This window comes from Dermacentor albipictus, chromosome 10 (genome assembly GCF_038994185.2).
Source record: "Dermacentor albipictus isolate Rhodes 1998 colony chromosome 10, USDA_Dalb.pri_finalv2, whole genome shotgun sequence".
NCBI lineage: Eukaryota > Metazoa > Arthropoda > Arachnida > Ixodida > Ixodidae > Dermacentor > Dermacentor albipictus.
The window spans coordinates 9374254-9401272 of record NC_091830.1 but is presented as its reverse complement, the minus strand read 5'-3'; the positions used below and the strand labels follow the sequence as shown (position 1 = coordinate 9401272).

Sequence of the window (27019 nt, the reverse complement as noted above, 5' to 3'; positions counted from 1 at the left end):
CCAGGAAGGAAACAATGAACTGCACTTTTGCACCTTGCACCTTTTTTTAGCACACAAAGGAGGAGTGATTGTGGAAGAAATATGTGGCGAAGAACAGACCCCATTGAGTGACAAAACAGCACTAAGATGATAAAGAACAGAGCGTTCCATTCTTATCCATTTTCGTCTTGCTTCATCTGCCCTCAACATGCTCTATTATTGATCAACTCCGTCGTTTTGTCTACACTCAATATGTTCTATAATGATTACTAACCAGACCAGCGCTATGGCATATACGACCATTCCATGAGATCACATGAGGAAGAGGAAATGATGCACGAAAAGATGGCACACAATTTTGGCATGCTAGCTTATAAGCTTCTACTCATGAGAAGCTTAGCTAACAGTGTTTCGAAATTGCGAACTTCTTTCATGAACTTTTTCGTTTTTTAACTTCAAAACTGTGTGAATTTCAAGCACCTTCTGATCCCCAACACCTTGTTTTTGTTATAGGATTTCGGTTTTAACTTTAATGAAACCACTACTGCACACAACGGCTGTGCTAGTACTTCAATATGTGCTGACTTTCCCCAACGGAGCATGCAGTTGAAGTATGCAATATCTATGGGCGAACATCTGTTTATCTACGAGCAAATACATACTCCACCTCACTCTATCCAAACAAACGATAAATCAAGAGTGCAAGATATTAAGAGCAAGATGACAACACCACAGGAAATGAAAATCCTATTTTATTCTCCTATTTGGTTTTGTTCGAGAGTTGTTTATAAGGTTGGACACCACTTTACTGCGTCTTTCTGATCAGGAAACATTGTATTTGGCAAATTTCACTACATCACAAACTGTTCGTTTCCCAGACGTATACAGAGCGCTTCTTACATTACTGAGAAGCTTTTCAACACTTGTAGATCCATGACAACTCTTGCAGTAACGAATGTACAAAAAAAAAAAAACATCGAGAAACGAAGTTTTCATTGAGCAGGAATATTTTTAGCATATGCGAGCATGTAGCACTAGCCATTTCTTATGAGAAAAAAATGGTGCACTTCTAACATTGAACAAGTTAACCGTGTAAATCACAGCATACTCCAGCGCAGGTTGTGTAGTTGCCATGAGCGAGTTCAACGATCGACTCCAGCCACTAAATAAAAAACCAAACACTGTCGGCGAGATTTACGCATGGTTTAAGCGCTCCTGCTGTTTACGCACCATTAATATTTCTGTATTGTTTGCGTGAGACTGTTCAAAGCCAATAAGAGTGAATTGATATCGTTTCTAGGTGCCCTGGAAACCGATACATCACTGCCAACGCGCGTCCCGCCAAGTATTGTTTACAGCCTTGCTTCGGGTGGGAACATGACGGAGCAAGAACACCTTTGTGTAGGATTCACATAGACGGTCGAGAGAAGCCATGAATCGTTACAAAAAAAGTGGGAATCACAGCTAGACTACGCCTCCGAAGAGACGTGAAGTACGACGGAGAGCAAGCGCTCCAAAACGCGCTCGGCTGCAGCACTGAGTTGCCAAACGTACAGACCGCGCACACCCAGTTCGTTGCTTTATTCGCAAGCGCCGAATATAGCCGGTTCATCACGCGCTACACCCCAGAATCTGAAAGCGCGCCGCGCAATCCTTTCAGCCAATGTTGTATGGAAGCGCGCTTTCAGCCAACCGTGTATGGAAGCGCGCAGCAATGCCGGGAAACATTCATACAAAAGCAAAGGGTCAGAAAAGTGCGCTTTATTTTCCATTACTATGTCACAGTGGGTAGCGCCGTGCGATCGCTTCAAATAAACGCAGAAACGAGTCCTTGCAGCGCATGTGCCCATTAATCGATGCCCACCATAGCCATATCAGGTGCGACTCGAGAAGCTGTGGAGTCACCCTGTAGCCGGCGGAGTCGAGGTAGCGCTTCACCTTCTGCCAGTAGCTTTCGATTTTCTGGGTGTGAGCGCCCGTGATTGGGTCTACAAAGTTCATGCTGTGGTTAACAGCCTCCCATTGCAAATTCAGTCTTGCTCCGTTAGCCCCCACCAAGTTCGGGATGCAGTTGTATGGGGCCCATTCATCACTGTGGATGGTGGTTCCCGGTTCAACGTTGGCTGCAATAATGGGGCCTAGCGTCGCCGCGTCTCGTCGGTCGACCTTGAATAGTCGGAGCTCCCCGGTGGTCACGCAGATCATGCCGAATACCCATGGTCCACGATCTGCAATGCCGCCGTAATTTTGGCGGCTCGGCGGAACGTTGTCGCCCGTCATCAGGCGGCCTCGATTGTATTTTCGCTTGCCGCGAAGGAGGCATTCATCAATTTGCACAATCCTCCCGGGGCCACCGAGTGGGAGTCGCGCCAGCAGCTCGTCCCGCACGACCTCACGAGCGTAGTTCCTCCAGTCGGCGATGACATGGTCCGACAGATTAAGCAAGTCGCCGGTCATCTCCTTCATGAGCCACGTGCCTATGTTTTTGCTCACGCAGTACATGAGCCAAATCACTTGCCGCCTGCAGTAAGCGACGCTCACTTCGCCTTTTGAAAGCCCAGTGCAAAAAGCAGGCGATCGTGCAAAAGCCTAGTGCAGAAACCAGGCTCACATCAATCTGCGCTCGAAAAAGCGATCGCATAACAGCCTAGTGCAGAAACCAGGCGCACACCAATCTGCGCTCGGAAAAGCGCGCGCAAGCACGTAGCGAGCCGCGCCAATCCAATCCAGAAGCCAAAGAAGAGGGGGGAAGTAATGTGTGACACTAAGTTCAGAACTACCGTTGACACGCACGTACGCAGTCCACGGAGCTGGCGGTCTGCGCAACGAAAAATGCAAATAACAAGACGGCAGCCCGGAACGGCGCGGCGAACAGCTGAAATCGGGAGCGCAACAGCGGGGGGGCGCAAAGCTCCGTTCCAAGGAAAAATGTGTTTGTTATGTCAGGAGCAGCACCTATTCAAGGGCCGTCAGAAGCGAAACCGTGAGTGAAACTGCTACGACTGAAAAGCAAACCGCAGCAAACGCAAGGCAAGGAAAAGAGTGCGGTCCAAGAAGCGAGGCTGGTTTTCTTAGAGCGACAGGCGCGTGAGTCACACACACGAGTCGGCTGCGACGCGAAACTGTCTCACCTTTGATTAAAGGGCCTGGCACGCACGGCGACCTTCACTGACGCCATCGTGCAATCCCGTGAAGTTAGCAGACACCACTGGTTGCAAGAAAACACTGCAAAACAGGTCAACACAGCATGGAGAACGGTGGCCGAAGGGTCGGCTCCTGCTGCTGTCTACATAACTGCTCCGGAGACGACGTTGCGAAAATCACAGCTGTCGCACATACGGGGGATCCTGAAACGCGCGCACACATTTGGCTCTCGCTTCTGTGTTGCTGCCGTTGCTGCACTCCTCTCAGCTGCGGCTGGCGATACGAGCGCTACCTGGCGTTTTCCAAGAGCGACGTCGTGCCAGTGTGGCCGCTGCATAGCGCGAACGGCGCTAAATTTGGAGCGAAAGTTGCGCATAAAGCCCGGGTGCGCGTTTGTTGGACGTTACGCAGTTACGCCGGTTACGCTACGCTTGAGCAGTTCCTTTGTGTCGGTCGTTGTGCGTTGTGGGCGTTGCAAGGTACGAGCAGCCGACCTTGATTACACACTCTGCGAGCACCCAAAAGCGCGGTGTAGGCAAAGAAAAAATAAGTGGGGCCGCTCTCAAAACACAACTGCTTAGAACTCCTTCCTGCTTGCTGAAGCGAATAAATGAAGTGCGCCTGCGAAGTAACGGACAAAGACTTACTTTTCTTTCTAGGTGGGCTGTTCACATGTTTCATTTTCCTTCTATCGTCTCAGAAGTTACGTTCCGTATGCAGCTGACTGTATGGAAACTGACCCTTGCAACGGTTAACACCCGAATCCTCTCAAGTGAGGCTAGCAGGACTCTTCGAAGGACTATCAGACATTGTTTTAGATATTATCGGCCTTAGTGAGAGTAGACGAACTGGCGAGGCTTACACATTGCTGAATAACGGCCATGTTCTCTGCTATAGATCTAGGTCTCCCGGCCGGATAAGAAGCGATACGGGATAGGATTCCTAATCCATAAGGACACAGCGGGAAACGCTGACGAATTCTACAGCATCAACGAGACGGTAGCAGTAGTCGTAATCAAACTCAATAAGAGGTATAGATTATAGGTTGTGCAAACCTACGCTCCAACGTCCAGTCACGACGATTTTATGAAGATGTTGAATTATCGATGAGAAAAGTGCAAACGCGGTACACAGTAGTAATGGGTGACTTCAATGCAAAAGTGGGGAAAAAGCAGGTGGGTGAACAGGCAGTTGGAAACTACGGTGTCGATTCTAGAAACGCTAGAGGGGAGATGCTGGTAGAATTCGCAGAACGGAATAAGCTCAGAATAATGAACACCCTTTTCAGGAAACGTAGCAACAAAAAATGGACATAGAAAAGCCCTAATGGTGAAACAAGAAATGGAATTGATTTCATACTTTCTGCCGATCTTTCTACATCCTAGTGCAGGATGTAGAAGTGTTAGGTAGGGTAAAGTGCAGTGATCATAGGTTAGCGAGGGCCACGATTCACCTCAATTTGAACAGAGAAAGAGTAAAATTGGTCAAGAAAAAACAGGTCAACTTAGAGGCAGTAAGGGTAAAAGCAGACAAATTTAGGCTGGTACTTGCAAACAAATAAGCAGCCTTAGAACAGAGAGATGATGATCATGACATAGAGGTATTGAATGAAATCGCAACGAGGCAGGCTTCAGAGGCAGCAATTGAAGTAGGAGGCAAGGCACCAAGGCAACCAGTAGGCAAGCTCTCCCAAGTAACAAAGGACTTATTAAAAAACGACAAAGAATGAAAGTGTCCAACTCAAGAGATAAGATAGAATTCGCGGAACTGTCAAAACTGATCAACAAAGCGAAAATAAGTGATATTAGAAATAATAAGGTGAGAAAGACCGAAGAAGCTGTAAATAATGGACGCAGACTGAAATCAGTGAGAAGGAAACTTGGCATAGGACAAACCAAGATGTATGCCCTGAAAGATAAGCAGCGTAATATCATCAGCAATCTCGAAGGTATAATAAAAGCAGTGGAAGAATTCTATACTGGCCTGTACAGTACCCAGAGGACTCAGGAGTACTCTATACGAAACAATAATGAACAGTTTACAGAAATCCTCCTATAACTACAGATGAGGTCAGAATGGCCTTGTAAGACATGAAACGGGGAAAGCGACAGGAGAGGTTGGAATAACAGTCGATTAAATCAAAGATGGAGGAGACATAATGCTAGGAAAACTGGCGGCTCTATCGACTGCAAGGATCCCAGAAAACTGGAAGAATGCAAACATTATATTAATCCACAAAAAGGGCGACGTTAAAGAACTGAAGAATTATAGGCCCATTAGCTTACTCCCAGTATTATATAAAATATTTACCGAAATAATCTGCAATAGAATAAGGACAACATTGGGCTTTAGTCATTTAAGGGAGCAGGCTGGCTTCAGGAAAGAATGCTCTGCAATGGATCACATCCTTGTCATTAATCAGCTTATCGAGAAATCCGCAGGGTACAACAAGCCTCTCTATATGGCTTTCATATTTACGAAAAAGCATTTGATTCAGTAGAGATACCAGCTGAGATAGAGACATTGCGTAATCAAAGAGTACAGACCGCTTACGTAAATACCGCGGAAAATATCTACAGAGATTCCACAGCCACCTTAATTCTACACAAGAAAAGTAGGAAGATACCGATGAAGAAAGGGGTCAGACAAGATGATACGATCTCTCCAATGTTATTCGCTGCGTGCTTGGAAGAAGTATTCAAACTGGGAAGGTTTAGGAGTAAGGATCGACGGCGAATACCTAAGCAACCTTCGGGTTGCCGATGACATTGTTCTATTCAGCAACACTGCGGACGAGTTACAACAAATGATTGAGGGCCTTAACAGGAAGAGTGTAAGATAATGATAAATAAATTATGATAAAGAGGGGAGTACGTGAGTCAAAGATAATGATAAATAACCGGGCAAGGGAACAAGAGTGCATGATTGCAAGTTAGCCTCTAGAGTCTGTGAAGGAGTACGTTTACCTAGGTCAACTAATCACAGGGAACCCTGACCATGATAAGGAAATTCACAAAAGAATAAAAATGGGTTGGATTGCATACGGCAGACATTGTGAGCTCCTGACTGGTAGCTTACCGTTATCACTGAAAAGGAAAGTATACAATCAGTGCATTTTACCGGTTCTGACATATGGCGCAGAGACTTGAAAACTGACAAAGAAGCTTGAGAACAAGTTAAGGACCGCGCAAAGAGCGATGGGACGAAGAATGCTAGGCGTAGCTTTAAGAGACAGAAAGAGATCGGTTTGGATCAGAGAGCAAACAGGCATAGACGATATTCTAATAGACATTAAGAGAAAAAAATGGTGCTGGGCAGGTCATGTAATGCGCAGGTTAGATAACCGTTGGACCATTAGGGTGACCGAATGGGCGCCAAGAAAAGGAAAGCGCAGTAGAGGACGGCAGAAGACTAGGCGGTGCGACCAAATTAGGAAATTTGCGGGTGCTAGTTGGAATCGGTTGGCGCAGGACCATTGGATTATTGGAGATAGCAGGGAGAAGCCTTCGTCCTGCAGCGGACATATAACAGCCTGATGATGATGATTCTACGCTCTAAGAAAAGTTCACACTCTTTAGGGTTTATCTTGTCTCACAACGATAATCGTCAACTATCTTGAGGTCCTTTCGTTCCTTTAATGCTACACGCCGAGTACTTTCAGGTCAGGAACAGCATGCACGTTATCAATGTGACATTGCATTCTCGAGAGGAAAGTAGCGAGTGCAGAATTTTCAAGAAAGGAAACGCAAGAAAGGCAGATGACGGTTATTGCTGTGGGTCAACACTCTTAAAATTTTGTCCCACAGCAATAATCGTCATCTGCGTTGCTTTCATTTCCTTCCTTGAAAGCTCTACCCTCGATACTTTCCTGCCGATAATGCAATGTCATGCTGATAACGCGCATGCCATGGCGCATGCCGTTCGTGACCTTGAAGTACCGGGCTCACAGCGTTAAACTTAATGGGGGCACGATAGATGATGATTATGGTTGTGAGACAAGTTAAGCTCCGAAGGGTGCAAGCTTCTTTAAGAGTGTATATACAATTTACACCCTTCGAGGGGTATTTGTCCCCAGAAGATAACTCTCATGCCGTTGGTGTAGTACCAGTACACAAGATGGATGATGATTATCGTTGTGGAGAGAAAGGTACGTCCCAAAGCGTGTAAGCTGTTTTGCGAGTGTAGAGTTTCCTGCGGAACAGAGGTGCTTCTGGGAACATGGGACTTCTACACTCTAAATACAGTTGCACCCTTTGGGGTGTATATTTGCCACAGAACAGTAATGGTCATCTGCCTTGCTTGCGTTTCCTTTCTTGAAAACGCTTCGCTATTTACTTTCCTGTCGAGTATGCTTTGTCATGCTGACAACGCACATGCCGTTCGTGACTTGGAAGTACCGGGCTCGCAGCGTTAAAGAAAGAAAATACGGGCAAGACAGATGACGATTATTGTTATGTGGCAAATATACAACCCAAAGGGTGAAAATGTTTCCAGAGTGCACTCTAAAAACTTTAAAGAGCGCCTGGTACTTCCAGGCCACGAATAGCATTCGCGTTATCAGCGTGTCGAGGCATCTTTGTCAGGAAAGTAGCGATGGCAGATCGTTGAAGAAAGAAAAGGCAAGCAAGACCGATGACGATAACTGTTGTGAAACAAAATTACACCCCAAAGGGCGTAAACTGTTTTTAGAGTGTAAAACCATTCTATAGTTTCGGATTATCAACTCTCTCAAAATCTTGCTAAAATTGCGGATACTGAATATATCTTTCGAGCTCCCAGAAACGTAACTTTAACTTAATTCGGCAAAGAAAACCCTAGACTTGGGGAAAGGGAAAAGGGAAGCACAGATAAGGAGAGAGAAGAAAAATAATAGCCAGTCAAGTTGGGAGAAATTTGATGCAGGTATACGAGGTGACAACAACCCTTCGATTTTCCCTGTGTGACCATTTTAAACCGTCCTCTTTTCTTCCGTGGAATCTATTCAACAAGCTTTCAGCGACTGAAACTTGCACGTGCATCAGGTAGCCTGCTTCGGTCAAGCGTCACGACAGCTGCCAGAAACTGTGGTAATTTTTGCTGGCAGGATTTCTGGACTGCTTTATGAAAACAGAAGTTAACTATGCTATGCTTTACAAGCTTAAAATGCGCAGAGTTGAAGGACACAATCGACTTATTGCTACGCGTTTGATACAACCTGCACATGCTATCGTCACGCAGCTCAGATCAAAACAGGTTATTTCACCGCTGTCAAGGAATTCATGTGTCATTTGCAGAAGTTTAAAATGCTCCCGTCTCGCAATCAGTACATTAATTGAAAGCGTCTGAGTCGATAGGGATTTGTGCAACTGATAAGATACATGAACAAGTTATTAAAGTATCTAAAAACTTTTCCACTTTTTTGCCTTCCAAGACCCGCGCGAGGGAGCTGTCAAGTTTCGCTAAAAAATATAATTAATGATGAGTGCACTACACGAGCCAGTGCACATGCCTTCTTTCTGAAGATGTGGGTTGCCATCTTAGTGAACGATTCAACGTGTAAATTGAGCATAAATTTCTAAAGAAAAGCACCACATGAGACACCTGATGCATTCTGGTTGGCTTAGGGTCGAATTCATTCGTGGATTCGTCAATGCAGATTAGTGTCGAGAGCGGTGGTGTCGAGTCACGTCGAATAAAGGAATGCATATCCTTTATGTCCATAAAAAAGGCAGACCACCTACGAGATATTGGCACAGAAGCTGATAAAAAAAATATCGATACAAAGAATAATGAGCAAAAGATAATTTAATCTATTTGCAACAATGTCTGCTGCGATTCTTTAGCGCCACGTCAGCTTCCCGACCTCTTATATTCATTTAGCGTTCGCTTAGAAAGGCAGATTTTGAAGCAACATTTGTACGACTTTTTGCACACATGCAGGATGACTTCGCTATAACACGCACTTAAAATGCACGAACTACACAGTGCGCACAAAAATAAAAAAATACAAGTCACCGTAAGTACTTCATCATGGAAGCAATCAACGAGACCCAGCAGCCAGTTGTATGTGAACGCGCGATTGCGTATGCAATGAAGTTATTTCAACATCTTGAAATATCTTTTTTTTTCGTGTGTGTGTAAGTGATCCACAACAAAAATCGCTGTCAATCTTCTGTTAAACTTTATTTTTCTAATGCACTCCACCTGCTACTTCTACTGCAGCCGCTGAGACGTGCACGTGGCGCCTCTGACAAGAACGTACACTGGTAGCGCGCAGTTAAAGAAAGAGTTGAAAGGCGTTTCAAGCTTATTTGAAGTTTGTCAAAGAAGATGTATTCCTCAGCGAGTTGAGGTTGAGAACTGCACGGAGTTGTAGCACACGGCACCCTATCCCGTGACCCCTCGCGTGAGGAGAGTAAAGAGGAGCGTCGGACTGCTTAAATTCCTTGGCTGCACTAACCTCAGTATAGGCCCGCATTTTTAGACTGCCCTATCATCGGGATCGGTTCATGAAAAAGGCTGGAAACACATATCCGATGCTAAAATGTGGGGGTAACTCACCAAGAAAGTCGTTGCCATTAAAATGCAGTGTACATATTTTAACTGCGCAGTATCACTTAATAGCATTACCCGTTTTATTGATGAATGATGTTGAACATTACGGAAAAATTGCGTCATAAAATGCGTACACCTCCTAGGAGTGCATTATTTTCAGTCACAGAAAAAAAGAATGTGGCAGAAACCATGGAATATTACTGCCAAACTGCAGGATATCTTTCTTGCGTTACCTACCGCATGTCCCCATAACATCTGTGAATAACGAAACTTTATGGGCACATCAGTAGACACTTGCACATGAAGTGGTAGTCAGGCTGCGAACAACAATGTCGATTTGTAACCACTACACCCCAGTTTCCGCCCCGCTGAAGTGAACTGGAGTGCATTCACTTCTGGGATTACTTTTACGTTGTACCCAGTGCTACAGAAAAGGAAGTCGCACGTTGGACCCCAGGCGAATTACGCGCGTATAGCCCTTACTGTGGGTAGATTAGAATTTGCCCTTGCGTGTATGAAACTAGTTTCATACACACAGAGAGAGATGCAACTGCTGCTACTTAACACCGTTACGAAAGAGCGCAAGCATTTTTTCAACCTTCCTGGGATGGGTGCGTGCGTGCAAAGGGGCGAGTTACGACACCCCGAAGATGATCCTTAAATGTGTGAATATTTCATGGCGTCTTTTATGAACCTACGAGTGACATCGAGCCAGTGAAAGGAAGACACACACATTTCCAGAGTCTCATTATTGGCACAACCAAGTCGCACAAGCGCGAACTCCGCAAGTCCGTGCTCCGGCCCTCGCGCAACTTCTCCAGCGTACGTTCTTTCAAAGCGAGGTGCCAGCATGAAACCTCCCTTTTGACTCCTGTCTCGTCGAACCACTTCGTGGCCTGGTCTACACACGGCACTCGGTCGACGCTCCAGGGGGTCCTTACTCGTCGTCCTGCTCGTCTTCGTCCTTCTTTTCCACGGGCTCCGTCGTGGTGGGCTTCTTGGCGTGCTTCTTGCTCTTTGCTGCGCTCTTGGCAGCCTTGGCAGCCTTGCGGCGGCCGGTGGTCGCCTTCTTGGCCTTCCTGGTTGTGGCGCGGGCTTTCTTCTTGGCCGGCCGGTGGCGCTCGGCAGCCTTGCGGGCGGCGGCCTTCTTTCTGCGCGGCTTATCTGCGGCAGGGACCGCCACCATCGGCATCTTGTCAGGGTACTGAACCGCCGCGTCCTGGCGGTGTCCCAGCGGCTTGAGGTCGGCCGCCTGCAGCGTGTACTGCGCCTTGCCCTTGCGGTGCTTGTTGACGTTCTGCAGCGCGGAGCGCATGATGGCGATGCTGGCGAACGCCGTGGTCACCGCGATCAGCATGATGGCGCCGCCGGCGAAGTACAGCAGCTTCTTGTCGTGCTCCCGAGCCGCCGCCGCCGCGGCCGCCGGCGTCATGCCGGCGGCCAGGCGGGCCTTGCTTGGAGGACGCGTGGTGGGCGTGGGGTGGACCTCGCTTTCGGAGAGGTTTCGGTCGCCGAGGCTCTGGACGCCGGCTCGCGCTGTGCAGTGCTGGCGAGGCCTGGTGGAACGACGCTGTCCGCCGCGGCTGCGGGGCGCGAGATGCCGGCTGCCTCGCGATCTCGTGCTTCGCCCTTCGCAGCTACGCGCGCGGGTCCGCCGCTGTTGACCGTCGTCGTCTTCGATTGCTATGCATTGTAACTGGCAGCAGCTGAATGCTGCCGTGGCCTTGCATGAAGAGTCAGCAAAGACCCAAGCGTCGTTCCGTGTCTGGCGATGCGTTCTGCTCAACCGTCAGGCTGTGTGGTCATACGTGTCACCAGGGTCCTCCAATACTTCCTATTGTATTGTATTGAAAAGTATTTAAGGACCCTGGTGTCACTATGTCTGAGTCTATAGAACTCGAGTGCATAGCTTTGACATCGGCCCGCTGTGTAGGAGAAAGAAAAAAAGAGCGAAATTGATTCACAATCATGGCTAATTGGTCTAGGCATGTTTGAAGGTCAGTGGTGGAAACAAACAAACAAACAAACAAACAAACAAACAAACAAACAAACAAACAAACAAACAAACAAACAAACAAACAAACAAACAAACAAACAAACAAACAAACAAACAGACAAAAAATGCTGGATCTTCCGTAATCGAGAGTAGATGTAAGAATGAAATGGTTACCGGCAAAGCAGATTTGTTGGAGTAATTACGATGATTATTCACAACAATCTCGCAACCATCACAAGCATCTCACAACCATCCGTGGCGTGCCGGTCGCTGCCAGATTGGTCACGCAGCGTGCGCCATCCCTCGAAGGAGGCGGTGCAAAACCCGCGCTGCAGAACTCACGGACCGCTAGGGTTGAAGAGACGACGGGCAACCCTGTCTCAGCGCCAGAAGATGGCAATCAAGCGTATGGTGCACTGTTTCTGCCTTCTAAACATCACTATTGAAAATGACAATTTAAACTTCAGCGTACTAGAAGTTACCGCTTAAGTGATAGTGTGAAGAAACATTAGGAAAAAAGCGCAAGCAATTTTTTTTTGGTAACTTGTTTGGGCAGTCACTAGAGCATGTAATGCGGCCCTGTTCAAGGGGTTGAGGGGCAGAGATCCCATATTCTTAAGTAAGGACTTGTTACCCGGATAATCTCGTTTTGCCTTCACAACGATGCCCAATTGTTCTCGTTTCGTTCTCATCCCGTTCGCGTCCCATTCTCGTGTTGAGTGCTCGGATAATGGCTGTGTATTATGGCGCAAGGTCTCTTAAAGGTCGCAGACAACTGGGCTAAAAGCATTTCATGCCTAAAATGCAGCTTTGCCTATAATGCGAAGCAGTTACGATATAGCTGGTGCAAGTTTACTTGAATTCGTTCAACTCGCGTATTCTGATTATAGATCAGCTCCAGAGAGTGATGTCAGCCAATAATTGTCGTTCAGGTACACTATTCTTTTCTGTTGCATTATCGACAGAGTAACTTTATCATTCGCTGTAAGTCTTATCCAGTTTTGCTTGGTATCCATGGAGTAAAAATTCGTAGATGCGTGCAGAACAATCACCTGTAGCTGAGAAGAAAACGTCATTCGTTGTGATGGTAACGTACTCCGGTGGTAAAGAGAAGAAACACACCTATTCTTCTTTCTTATAATGCCTTTCCCATTTTATCACTGGCTTCATTTAAGTTCTCTTACTTCGGCTGAACCCTGCAGAGCATGGTGTCAGCCAATCATAACAGCTAGCGGCATAATCGCGCTCTCCAGGCGCACTGCAGTCGAAACGACACGACAAGGAACGCTTCTACAACGAAATGACATGCATAACGAATGAATAATTCTGTCCTTATTCGATTGTGAGTGGTGCTGCGCGCGGCCTTTACAGCGAAGCGACCTGTATAGCGAATGAATTCGGAGGCCCCAAGCACTTCGTTATAAAGGCGTTCGACTGTATTTTCTATCTGCTTTAGCATCTGCGAGAAGGGCTGAGGAACATCTGGAACCTTGTACTCAGTAAATCTTGCACGGTTTCGTCTCATTTTGATTGGAGTAGGCACTGGCAGACGTGTGCGAGAAGAAATATGCTCTCGGGAAGAAGAAAACTCCATTCAACGTTGGTTCCGTCATCACCACTGACGTGCAGCGCGCGAAACGCCAGTGCTCGTCCGACAGTGAGGCAACTATTGTGGGGCTGTCCCTGTCTCGCGACAGTGAGAGAAAAACACAGCGGGTCGTGGCATTACCTCACTAGGCGCGGACATCACCCCCTCAGGTCACTGCCCGACACACAATATTTGTTTTTATGTTTCTTTTCTTTGTTCTTTTACAACAACAACAACAACAAAATTTTTATCGTTTTTCTTTCATCGAAATGCGGCCGCCGTGGCCTGTCGCCCATTTGAGCAAGCAAACAGCTGAAGTCTCCATGTGTTACCTTTGCAGGACTTTCACTTCTCATAAAGGAGACACGGAAAAAGAGATGTTTAATATTATTTAGGAGGGTGCGGAGTGCTAAAAACTTTCAGAAATAGAAGGCCCCTCATGATTCACTCAGAAATATTAGCACTCAGAAATCTTAACATGGTTCATGACTTCACAGTCCAACTAACGCTTTTACACAATCTTTAAGGTCGGACACAACGCAGGAAATGGAAAGAATTGCCTGATAACATATATTTACGGAACACTACTTTTTGCATTTTTCAGTAACTAACAATTGGTAACAAATACGTCATTTTGCACGCCGCGTCTATGTTCATGTTAAAATGTATGTACAACTGTTCAAGCATGTTCCTGTTTGTCACATCATGAATGTGATCATTATTGCCTTAAAAGGAACTTGCTGCGTGCTTACACTTGATGCACACATTACATAGTTAATTAGTGAAAAAAGAAAGATGAGGAGTTGAACGTGCGGGAAATTTTGTGGTTGTGAGGCATTCTTTCGGGAAGCAAAGATTTCAGGCGAAAGCTGGAATGAGCAAGCTGGCTTGTTGCTGTAAGGATTTTTAGATTAAAAAAAAATATGTGGCCGGAGCTTTTTGTTTCTGTGTACGCTAAAGAAATCCTATTCGTCGAGGCACGCATCTCATAGTCGAGCCTTTCTTTCACCGTTTTCTTTTTAAATTAACGGATCTGGGCATGCGTATACCAGGTATATATATATATATATATATATATATATATATATATATATGATTACCTTGTGGAGTGAACTGCTCAGAATCGCGCTTGTTCCGCGCCTATCCCTTTCCTTCGTGATGTGCCTCTATTCTTTTATTATGTTTGTCTTTACTTGTCATTCTTCATGACCGCCTCCCCCTCCATTGTATAACACCCAGCTTAAGAAAAAACAAATGATGATGATGATGATGATGATGATGACGACGACGACGATGACGACGACGATGAGGACGACTATGATGACGGCAACTTGCGTGGAATTACCTCTTCAAAGACTTGGCGCGGATTTAACAGAACCTGTTATTACTTCGTTTGGCGCCTCCAGCTTGGGATTCGACCGCAGGCACGTTCGCCTCGCTGTCCTAAAAACCTTTGTGGAATACAACCGAACGCTGTGTTAAAATTCTGTCTTTTTCCTTTTTATTTGTGCACGTTTAAATTAACGATTATTTATTCGAACTCACTTTAGTGACATTATTTTTAGCAGATAATTTTACGTTCTACAGCGCCAAGTCCATAGAGGTTCTGAGACTCATTCTTCATCATAAATTGGAATAATCGACGCATTCCTTGGCCAGTGGACCATATTGAGTAGGAGCCACATGCTTGACAGGAAACAACAGCAACAACAGATCTGACCGAAGTCGTCGTCCAGCACTGCAGCGGTCGACGCAGGGCCACTTCGTGCGGTCAAGAGCCTGCGCGGTATCGCGTAACGCTCTGCGCCGACACACCGCGGGTGACCTGCTTCTTGGGCTCGGCCATTCGTTCTCCGAAGCCCGACACCTTCGGACAACGCCGGCCGTTAGAACGGAACGTGATCGCTGTGTCGCTCGTTCGGCTTACGGAGGCGTCGTTCGGTCGATGGGTGCGGGGCGGTCGAACGAGAACGTGAGAGCTACCGAGCATCGCCGACTACTTCTCCGCTCCCGAGTCGCATATCTTCTAAACGCAGGGTTCGAAGCGCGTGCCACATGAGGCACCGTCGAAATGGGTTGTGCCCTGTTGCCGGAGTCTCCTTCGAACCGAAGCTTTCTTTGGCCGCCCTCGCGAGATTGGCCCGGCTGCTGGCTGACGGGTCGGCCAGTATCTCGGCGAACGTGTTTGTGGATAGTATATATAATCATAGCATAAGAAGTCAACAATGACACCGAGAACAACACGTAGGAAATTACTTGTACTTACTAAGTGAATTAAGGAAATGATAAATGAATGGAAATGAAAGTGGACGAAAAAACAACTTGCCGCAGGTGGGGACCGCTTCCGCGTCTTCGCATTACGCGCGCGCCATGCTCTGCCAATTGAGCTACCGCAGCGCCGTTCTCCCGTGCACTTTCTGGGGTATTTATGCGTTACTACTAGAACTAATCCTGGTATATATACTCTCGGTATGTACTATATATAACTCTGGAATAACTCTCGTATATATATATACGAGAATTCGAAAATTGTATATGCGCGCCCAAAGCAAGTACCAGCGAACGGACTTATATGTGGTATGACCTTTGTGTGTGACCCGCTGTGCTTGGTTAGCGGATACGGCGTTACGCGGCTAAGTTCGGAGTCACGGGATCGAATCCCGGCCGCGGCGGCCGCATTTCGATGGGGGCCAAAAACAAAAAGAACGAAAAAAAAAAACCCGCCCGTGTACCGTGCTTTCGGTGGACGTTACAGAACCTCAGTTGGACAAAATTAACCCGGAGCCCCAAACTACGGCGTCCCTCATTATAAGAACGCAGTTTCGGCACGTAAAACACCAGAATAAAAAAAAAGCAAAACACTTTATGCTTACCAGCAAAGTATATAGTGCCAATCCGCGCAACTTTGTTTGGCGTAAGAAAAAAAAGAAAATTCCAATATAAAGCAAAAACGTATGCAATGGCGGCTCACATATATTTCTAAAGAACACCGACCTGGAATAGTGGCTATTTTATACGAGATTATCATATTGACTTAATTTCCTTTGATTTTTTCGTGTGACACTGGAATACAGTAGAGACAGAGTCCCTAAATATCTCTCGCACTTCTCTGTGCATACCAAACTTCCTTGGTGCATATACCGGTCATCGCCATTTTTCCGTGGAAAGGCATCATACATCGGTCTCCTGTCGTTGCTGCAGTGTAGACACCTCACACTGTGCAACCTCATAATTTAGCGCTTCCATTCCGGCATGTAGCTTGTAAGCGGTGTACTGCATAGTCACATGAGAACAAAGTTCTCAACGTTGCGGTGATTTAACATTTATGCTTTGAATACAGACCCGAAGTATCAAGGAAAATATTGTGTCACCGCGCACGCGGTAGTGGAGCGATTTCTTAAGTACTGTAACGTAGGTTTACCGTATATCAGCACTAAAAACAGCACAGGTTTTTTTCTACTTTTTTAAAGCTACTCTTCTAAACTTGAAATCTTTCATAGTGATAACAAGCCCTGACACTATCTTCCGCACGAGGCAACGAACTTTATTTCAAACTCTTCAAAGCAAAGTCTGACTAAAACATTATACCTTATAACCACTTCTGTGTCAAAAGGTATTTCTCGAATCGTGGATGTAGGCCTTGACTGAATTGTTTTTTGATCTGGCCAAGAGCCGTCCTTTGCGGAAACAAATCTATTTGTTCGTTCGTTAAGGTACCGAGAAAATGTTGAGAAGGGGGTGGGGCGCTGACCGCTATGACAAATCCGACCTAATCTAGAATACGCATCGTCGATATGGAACCATCATTGACTAACATCAACTAACACTTCGGAAGCTGTGCAGAATTGTTCCATTCGTAATCAATCTGAGCAATTACCAGCGCATAGCAAGTGTAACTGAAAAATGAAACTTGCCTTCAACATTTCTTCGCTGACCAAACGCAGAAAAACCACTCGCCTTCGTTTGCTCCATAAGATATGCCGTGTAAACCCCAAAATAATGTCATGCTATGTCAAACCGACTTCTTTTAGTTCGGCAAGGTTAGACCATCATCATAAGATAAACATCTAATGTATAAAACATCTACATTTGGTCCCCCTTTTTATCAAAATAGTGAAGGAAATGGAATCATCGGCCGGATGTTTTGCTAACACCAATTACTCTCGTGAGGCACTTAATAAGGTTGCCTTCCAAACCATGATGCACGCGCATGCATTCCTACGTAGTTATGTTTTGTTCTCTTTAACGTTGCTTACTACGTTATTTTCATTGTTATATCCTCTTAAACTACCTGTAGCCTGCTTTGCATAACGCTTTATTTTGCTATTATGTGCTTATCGTCTCACTCTAACTTGCGTTATATTCTTACACGGTATTATGCATTATTACTTGATAATTCGTTGTACGTGTTTCTTTTTATTTGCATATAAGTATTCATTAGCCCCTCCTATATGAAATGCTTCACTGTTAGCTATGAGGATTCAATAATAAATAAATAAATAAATAAATAAATAAATAAATAAATAAATAAATAAATAAATAAATAAATAAGCAAATAAATAAATAAATAAATAAATAGCAGGCGACCGAGCAATCGGGAAATGTACTTATGTAAGATAAATTTAGTGAATGTGCACACACGAGCACAGAGAGTGAGGGCAATGACAAAAAATAAATAAATAAAAGGAAGGCGATTCAAGCCACATTCGAAGTCGATGAAAGCCAGAGCCTTCCTGAGTGATTTGGGGGTTGATCATAGGGTGCATGAACCAGATAATTTATTCCGAGAGGCCCGCAGCACCTTGATTAAACGACAGCGTCTCAAAACACCGGCTGTCACAAGCGGAGAAAGCGAAAACGCTCCCGTACCACCCCACGGCGGTACCACGCCACCGTGCTGTGGTACAGTGCGGTGGTACCACAGGTACCTCATGGTGGTACCACAGGTGCCGATACCACTGGTACCAACCACCGGTATTGCACGATGGTACCACCGGGTAGCACTGGCACCAGATCAATTTTCGGGATCAGTGCACATTTTTTTTTAACTGCAGTATCTCCAGAAGCGGTCCAAGAAAGCAGCTAGAAACACAGCCGATGCGGGAAATCGGGGGTAACCCGCGAGACCTGCGTATTTAATACAGACGCGTGTCGACACGTGTTCTAGAGGGAAGCTGGTTGTGTTACTTCATGCTGTATAGGCCAAAGTTAATGTAAATTTCCTACGTACCTTTTCTTGGGTCACGTAAAGAGGAGAGACGAGCGATACGCCTTGACTACATTGGTGATGAGGATTCATCGGCCATCACGATTCATTTCCAAGTTATTCAGTCTCATCATTATTCAATAAGTGTGGGAGATGGCGTTGATTCTGCACACATTGCTTGACAGAGAACAAGAATGCGTCGGCGGGAGTCAGCATTCCGTTGCAGTGAGAAAGACGGCGATGACGTCATGATCAGGAGGTGATTATGTAAGAGGTGATTCAAGCTTGTACCGATATAGCTCCGGTAGGGGTGTAGGCAGTATTGTTCTCTTTTTTTTTTCGTGCTTCTTGCTTTGGGATTGCGGATACGCTTCTTGATTAGTCGAGCGCGGCGCATGGCCTGTTACTACGTTTGCCGCACGCATTCTACGTTCATTGAAGATTTCAATAACACTCGATCATTAATTTGAACGAAAAAACCAGTTGACAACACAAAGGACAAGAGGAGAGGTACACACCACAACGACTCGTTGTGGTGTGAACCTCTCCTCTTGTCCTTTGTGTTTTCAACTGGTTTTTTCGTTCAAGTATGTACCAACTGGCCCAGATTTCAACCCTTCTGTCGATCATTAACATTCGATATACTGACAGCCCAAAAATATACTGTGAGGAACAATCACGAGTTAATTTTGTTGGCATGTGTTTTGGTCATGAGTTTCATTAGGACGCTGAGACATACTGTTGAGGATGAGGCCGAAAGATCTTTGTTACGGACCAACAGACAGAAACGCCAGATGGCTATAGCTTCGTCAGATGGAAGAAAGGACAGCTCATAGAGTGGCGTCCCCTAATGCGAGTTCAGATCTCAGCCGACCATAATCATCCGTACAATCGAGGTTGAAGGTGTTTTTTTTTTTCATTTGAAGCGGAGGTCATTTTTCGAACGAGGTCGAGCCACCCTACTCCGTCGGGTGCGGCATGCGGTGCGAGAGCTCCGCAAGGGAAAAACCAACCAGCGCCTTCGTATGTGGCGACAAAGTCCTTCAGGATTCCGCAACCGCATTTCTCTGTTGTTGGGAGAAAGTGATCATCGGTAGGCACCATATTTTGGAGCATCGTAGTGTACTAGAATGACTACTCTCCTTTTCCAGGTGAAACGAAAGTTCCTTCCTTGTTTTTGCCAGTACCTGGTGGAGACCTGGCTTCTCTTCGGTGTGCGTTGCTTTGCATCTCGCTCGGCCTGCTTGGTCGCAACGTTCAGTCATCACGAGAGAAAACTGGCTCTCCCCTTTCTTTTGGAAGTGGGTTAAAAAATCGAACAGCCTGGTATGGCATTCCCGGCAGCTTGATGAGATTATTGATTTTCTCAAGCAACGCTGCTGGGATCAGGCACTCATAAAATATTGTGCTGCGGCGTTTCTCTATCATTACAGAATGGGCGGTTTAGGTTCAGACCGGCCTGAGCGGATAAAAAGGCTCTATTTTTTCTTCTATTGGCGGACACCCTCTTGCGAAGCAGCACAGGAATGATGCTATTCTAGCATCAAGAAAATGAGCCAAAATCAGGTGCCAGCTCAGTTCTTCAGCGGGTCTGTTGTGCTGCTCGAAGTGTATGAGCAGCTTCTGGGACAAGCGCCCAATAAGAGCTTTGAGAGAAGTGTTTCTTAAATATAAATCCGGGATGATTTCTTTTACCTTACACACTGTGTTTTCGGGTTCATTGTAAAACGGGACGGCGAATTCTGAGCGGGAACGCCGAAATGCGGAAGTGGGGGACCTGTAAAAGGAACTACTCCCGTACCGAGAAAAAAAAAAAAAACGAACTTTGAATGTTTGTCATCTGACTGTCTGAGTCCAGGGACGTTTGTTTTGGCTCTAAGTCCGAATCGCCTGTTAAGCGGCGATCCTCGTCAATCGTCGTCCTTATCTCAAAAACAAAAGTCCCCAAGCCTACAGAGATCAATACACTTATTCACTGCAGTGCTGCTGTAAGGGATCAACGTACAGCAAACCTGCTGCCCAGTAACGAAGACGGCGCGTTTCTTAGACGCGGACCGGCTGCCTGAAAGTAGGTGTGTGCCTAATAGAAATCATGGGATGGGGCGAAGCGTCATGCCTTCTCACGGTCCCATATGGTCAAAACTTTTCGTAGAAAACAGGCTGGGAGGGGGGGGGGGGGGGAGAAGCGGCGGCGGTTGTACACGCTTCTGAATGACCCGCGCTTGTCAGAAACAAAAGTCCGAGCCCCCGCGGTGGCACGTCGCTTCCCGCGCAATCGCTGCAAAACCTTCCAGGACGTCGGCGTCGGAAACGTTTGGGAGGAGTTGCCACCGAAAGCGAGAAAGAATAGATGACGCGCGGGGTACCCATTGGCATTGCATGGTTCCTTAAGTGTTCGTTCCCTGTGCATAATCTAGTTGGCATGTGCATGTGGGGCTGGTGTCGCGCAGGGGAGATTGAATTTGTTTTTCAACCACGTTTGGTCTTCCGACTGTGGGAGAGAGCTGTGGGTGGTAGCGGGCGGGTTTCCGTCCCAGTACGACCCCGCGGGCCTAAAACGGACCAACGAAATTTTAATGCATTTATAATGGGTTCTTTGTGATTCATGCGCTGGACTTCCGCGCCTTGTCTGGCGCTCTGAACCAAGGTCAGATGCTAAGCACCTTCGGCTTCGCTGAGCGGGACAAGTTCCCAGTGTTAACCTGTTCCAAAAGTTATCTTTGTAAATATATCTTGCCTGTGAATTTCTGTACATAAAGATGCGTTATTGTTACAACTTCAAGCTTCATCCAGCTTCTACAGTCATTCGCCAACAAGCTCGTCTCTCGCGGGTGCGCCTCTGGTCCAACGTGTCGGGCTTGTCGGCCTGAGATCTCTGCTCAGACGGGCTTCAATGAAGCAGTGGTACAGAAGCATCCAGGAAGAACGACGAATGAAACCGATTATAAGCAGAACTACCTTGACAGACTCTCAGTGAGGACGTGTTTGGAAGAGAGCTTTTTCACGAAAGAAAGGAAAAAAAAAAAGAATTGGCCTCTTACGTCTGCGTGCTTCATTGCGAATTACGTGTAAGCGCGGTAGTGTTACGCCCAGTAAAGGGCATACAAGATAAATGTACTCCACATGTTTTATACATTGCTGTCGTGTAGTTGCACGCTGCTTTCCCACTGTTGTATACTTTAGCAAAGGTCGAGCGCCCATCTTCCGAACAATTCCAAAAAGTTGCCGTGTAAATCTTGATTCGCGTGTAGAGGAAAGTGTAAATTTGTTCACGTGTTTTGTGAATATGGCGGCTTCAAGCGAGGCTGTGTTCTTAGCCTAACAACTTGCACTACGACATCATTCCAGCTTGAATCCAGTAAAATGTTTATATAATTATTTCAAATCGAGCTTAGAAATAAAACAAACTTTGTCATCCATTTACACGAAAAAAGAATTTGTGTTTACAGAAACCATATTGACAAACTGAAGAACCGCACCTTGCAAAAATATAGGGAACTATAGAGAATTGTTAAATCCGAGTTCGGGTAATCTGGCTTCAAAGGTTGGCGGCAGTGCTCACCCAGAACACGTGAACCACGCGTTCCAGACTGCACTGGCGATATATAGCGACGGCGACTTCTACCTGGCTGGGTGTGAGCATGTGTGGCTGTATTTAAGAGATGCCTCCTCACACTGCTGGTCGCCTCATGCTCTGTCTTGACTACCAGGAACACGTTCTATAGTAGTCTCGAACTGTGTACGAGCTCCTGGGCCGTCTTGCCCGCGTGACGTCATCGCTCAAAGCATGTCGGTGTTCTGTTATGTCGGCGCTGCCAGAAAGTAGTTCCCAACGCTGTGACCATGACGTCCCCTGGTCATGATGGACTCTGGTCGCAGAGAGGCACAGCGTCTCAAACGTCCGCGTCTGAGCCTTCGGCCAGAAAGAGAGAAAGAGAGGTAGAGAGAGAGAGAGAGAGAGAGAGAGAGAGAGAGAGAGAGAGAGAGAGAGACTGATTGTGAAGAGGAAGAGGCACGACGTCTAGACAACAGCGCGGTATCACAACACCGTGGGGTTTTTACCGCTGTGCGAGACTGCACTATCTTCGCGATCGGCGGCCCACGAACACAGTTAAGACGCGGATATTGGCCGGCGCTTCCATCATATGGGAGTGCTTGAACAACTCCATATCGCCCGCTTACGCTTCCCTTCCGCTGAGCCGTGTGAGAGCAGCTCCCTACCTCAAGATCGTCTCCTGCTGGGCGAGAGGACCGGTCTAGCCAAGACGGCACATGGCTACCCGAAATAAGAGTCCACCTCATGCGTATAAGCAGCTCAATAAATATGTATTGCCTTCCTCTCACACTCACGGCATCGTTCTATTTGCGGAGACGGTCAGCATAACAGGCCGGTATATTCGCTGCATTCGCGCCATGAACCTTGACCACTAGCCCAAATCGCTGCCCTATCGTATCCTAATATCTAAGTAATGATGCGTCAGTGTATGTCATCGTATATGCGGCTCCCAGTGCGACGCTCGGGCCATTACGTGTGCGCGCCGGCGCGTTCGGTGCGAGTTCAAGGGCAGGACGGCTGTAAAGAGAAAAAAAGAAAGATAGACATAGCGAGAGAGAGGGAGAGACCTCGCTAGCTTGCCCCGAATGCCTTAAGCGATACTCAGTGGCGATCAGATAGCGATGGAAATCAAGCCCCGAGGCTCTGCGCCGCTTTCTCCCGTGGAATATAGAGTCACATGCCTCGGGAATGAAAGCAGCTGCGCAGTAGACGAGAAAATAAAGGAAAAGAAAGTCAACTGACGGAACCTCGCACGTGACGATGGAGTGAACAGGCGGGATAAAAAAACAAAGAAAGCAATGGGATCGCACCAAACAGGGGCTCTTGTCTCCATAGCGCGCACTCGCAAGCCCTGCCTGTTGAGCGGACAAACGTGTTGATGTCACGCGTCCACGTTTCGTTCTGACGTGAGCAGTGGTGCGTGATTTGCATAAGACACCGTGTACGATTTCTTCTTTTTTTTTCTTTTTCACTGGTGTTGGACAATAGTACAGTTACTCGACCAATTAACGGTAAGCTTCTGTGCAATAAGACAAAGGAAGAAAAAGAGGACATCGCTTTGGGATCGGTCCAGAGCACTAACGGCCGTTTGGAAAACAAAAGTTCGGCGACATGTTACGCTCCTATAACACGTGAAGGTGAAAGCCTGCAGCTGCACACTCGGTATTACGCGGCGTCTCGTATCGTTGCGTCTGCAGTTCGGCTTCTTCGGTTTGTTTTCGACGCTTAGCTGCGGCTTCGCGCGCTCGTAAAGCGGGATCAAAATCGCGCCAGCGACGTTCCTCCTCGACTTTACGTCGCATCCTCTCAGCAGTGGAGTGAAACACAAGCTGCTCTGTGGGTTGTTAAACAATTATGGGGTTTTACGTGCCAAAACCACTTTCTGATTATGAGGCACGCCGCAGTGGAGGTCTCCGGAAATTTTGAACGCTTGGGGTTCTTTAACGTCCACCTAAATCTAAGTACCCACGGGTGTTTTCGCATTTCGCCGCCATAGAGATCGGACGCCGTGGCCGGAATTCGATCCCGCGACCTCGTGCTCAGCAGCTCAACACCACAGACGCTGAGCAACCACGGCGGGTTCTGTGTGTTGTATGGGCGATTTCAATGAATGTACGCACTGTTCGCTTCACTTTGCTGAGCGCTTGCCGCCTGAGCCTTACGGGGGTATGAGCCATTGCATTTCTTGCTTGCTTACGGGGCACGAGCCATTGAGAAGGTCACGTGGTATTTTTTTGTGTACAACTCGACTAGACACCGCGTTTCTGTACGTTGGATGCGTGATTCAGATGAATGTATATATGCGTTGTACGCTTCACTTTGCTGAATGCTTGTAGCCTTTGCATTACGAGAGGTATGAGCCCCTGCATTTTTTGCTTGCTTAGGGGAGGCATGAACCATTGCTGATGATGATAGGTTTTGTACCCTTGGAGCGGATGATGCGTTTTGTTTTAAAGGCCATCATTGGTATGAGCCACTTAAGGCTCTCGCCTTAAAATCACCTATAATGAATTAAGTTATCGTATTTTACGCACCAAAACTGATTATGAGGGACGTCGTAGTGGGGGACTCTGTATTAATTTCGACCTCCTGGGGTTTTTGAATGTTCACCGACATTTAAGTACACCAGCGTTTTTGCTGTCAAAATACAAACTAACCCAACATTCAACTCCTTTGAAATGATTACTAATCGTTAATATAAAATTTAGGGATAAATTACAGTATAAGTGCGATAGACGATATATTTTCGTTTTCATAGTGAGGAAAGACGGCTGATAAAATTACCGTGGTAGTCTATGTCGCTTACGAAATTAAATGTGGCATCACATACGTTCCTATTGCACTATCCTAGTGCTGACGGCCTAAGAGATAATATAACAGGAAGAGTCATGCCCAGACAAAGTTGGCGAAGGAAACCGTCCAGAAGTCGCTTTCTTTGGACGTTGAACCTACAACATTCTATAAAGAACTGGCCCATAGTTTACAGTTGTAATAATAACATTGAAATAATTACATTGAGGGGAAGGAGCCAAACTAGACCCATGGGAATAAAAATTAAGCATTGTACTTGCCTTTTGTTGAAGAAATGATGTAACAATTTGTAGTGTTCTTTCTTTTTAAGTTTTTCCAGTGAAAGTTCGGCGCTTGATTTGAGCGGTTAGCTCAGTTCGGATCGCCTTGGTCAGTTGCATATATTCGCAAAGCGATGTGGGGTGTTGTGGGTTTGTCTTTTATTTTTGTTAACTTCACGTGGCGTGTACAGCGATCCGAGCTTGTCGCTACTGATTTATGATTTACCACTGCGATCGTCTTGCAGCAGCGGCGTATGAGACGCAAGTGACAAACGACAAATAAACGAAGTTTTTTTTACGCTTGTTGTAGAAACGTTTCAAGTAGAAAATGCAGTTTTCTTCTCCTCTCTCACTCCTCATTGGAATCAGACGTGCCTGAGATAATGACTGTAATCTTGCGGTGTACATTCGAATGGCTGCTGCAGCGCTTCCGACTAGCTTGGCAGTGATTCGGGGCGCTGGTGACATTGGAGCAAGGCATATCCTGCCCGAGCTGACCGTTGAGCTGCTCCCAGAGCAGTCGGATGAACCACGTGACCGTAATTTTGTCGCATCGCGGTCGCGCGCTAGCCGAATGTAACACGCACAGCCAGAACACTCTACAGAGTGCTCGAAAGCGACCACTCGAACGTATTAATACCATAGAAATGGGGTGACTCTGCTCCTATACATACGCGACATGTTCGTCTGGTCGTTTCAGGATGCTCTGACTGCGCTACGAAAGTCGTGCAACAGGTCTAAAAATACAGGCATAAAAATAGCAACAACAAGCTATTTTAGTACGCTAAACTATTCTTTCAACCTCCTTCACCTGGCGCAGAAAGAAGTTAAACACATTTATTGAAAAGAAGGGGTCAATTTTTAACTTTGCGCCCAAACGTCACTTACGTCAATGTTACGTCACAAGTTTAAAGGTATTTTTCTGTGTTTGGTTTCTCGACCATTGCTATACGTTAAGTATTGCACTGCTCTTCTAAGGTGCAACGTGATCCTTTTTTTTACCGATAAACAAGTAGCTGAACCTGCGTAGATGGTGCCTAAGTACGTGACGTCACGACCACCTGGAGTGGGAAATTCATGGGGTGGCGTTAACACCCCCGTTTTCTTGATTATACCATGCCACCTCTTGCGGCAAAAGCAGCCGTCCAACCGTCGCGGTAATGTAGTTTGCAATTGTACAGGTCTACTTGGTATTTCACCTATCTCTAAAGCTACAAGCTATCGCTCGCTCAATCACTTACTCGTTCACTCGCTTGGTCACTAGTTCAATTACTGATCCACTCACTCATTCATTCCCACATTCATTTACTCACTCACTCATACATTAATTCATTTATTCACTCACTCACTCACTAGCTCATTCGTTGCTTTATTCCATCACTCACTCACTCACTCACTCACTCACTCACTCACTCACTCACTCACTCACTCACTCACTCACTCACTCACTCACTCACTCACTCACTCACTCACTCACTCACTCACTCACTCACTCACTCACTCACTCACTCACTCACTCACTCACTCACTCACTCACTCACTCACACTCACTCACTCACTCACTCACTCACTCACTCACTCACTCACTCACTCACTCACTCACTCACTCACTCACTCACTCTCACTTCATGCTGCAGCGCATTCGACGTGCTTGACGCTGGTGACCTAAGTGAGCCACCGCGATCACTAGAAATTTGCATAACCGTCGATGTATTCCACTCATTGGTGTCCAAGCGCAGCTGTCTCTTTCGGCTTGCGAAGTGAAGTGCAGAGACAGGTGTCGCCCCGGTGTTACCCTACCGCACCGCAGGTAGCCCGCACGTTCACGCAACGGCACTCACACGAACGTAGTAAGCGCACAGAGGTACAATAGAATTTATTATACAGACCAACAATATCTTACAACAGCATGGTACGCGAGACACGAGTGTTGTTGTTTATAACT

General features: G+C 46.4%; 2 protein-coding genes across 3 annotated transcripts in view; both read right to left on the bottom strand.

Moving 5' to 3' along the window:
* The window catches only part of Klp98A (kinesin-like protein 98A), a 63490-nt gene extending 60071 nt beyond the window's left edge, over positions 1–3419 (bottom strand). For both annotated transcript variants that reach the window (XM_065454659.2, XM_065454660.2), the window contains exon 1: positions 3111–3419. In XM_065454659.2, coding sequence (XP_065310731.2) covers positions 3111–3157 — 47 coding nt within the window. In that variant the 5' untranslated portion in view covers positions 3158–3419. The remainder of the gene's footprint in view (positions 1–3110) is intronic.
* Positions 3420–10594: 7175 nt separating this feature from the next.
* LOC135920381 (histone H1-gamma, late-like) lies at positions 10595–11089 on the bottom strand. The gene has a single exon (XM_065454634.2). The coding sequence runs from the start codon at positions 11087–11089 to the stop codon at positions 10595–10597; it is 495 nt and encodes a 164-aa protein (XP_065310706.2).
* Between the last annotated feature and the right edge of the window lie 15930 nt (positions 11090–27019).

What these genes read in the sequence shown, in the direction of transcription:
- LOC135920381 (XM_065454634.2), bottom strand. Translation starts at nt 11,089, where the DNA reads ATGACGCCGGCGGCCGCGGCGGCGGCGGCTCGGGAGCACGACAAGAAG.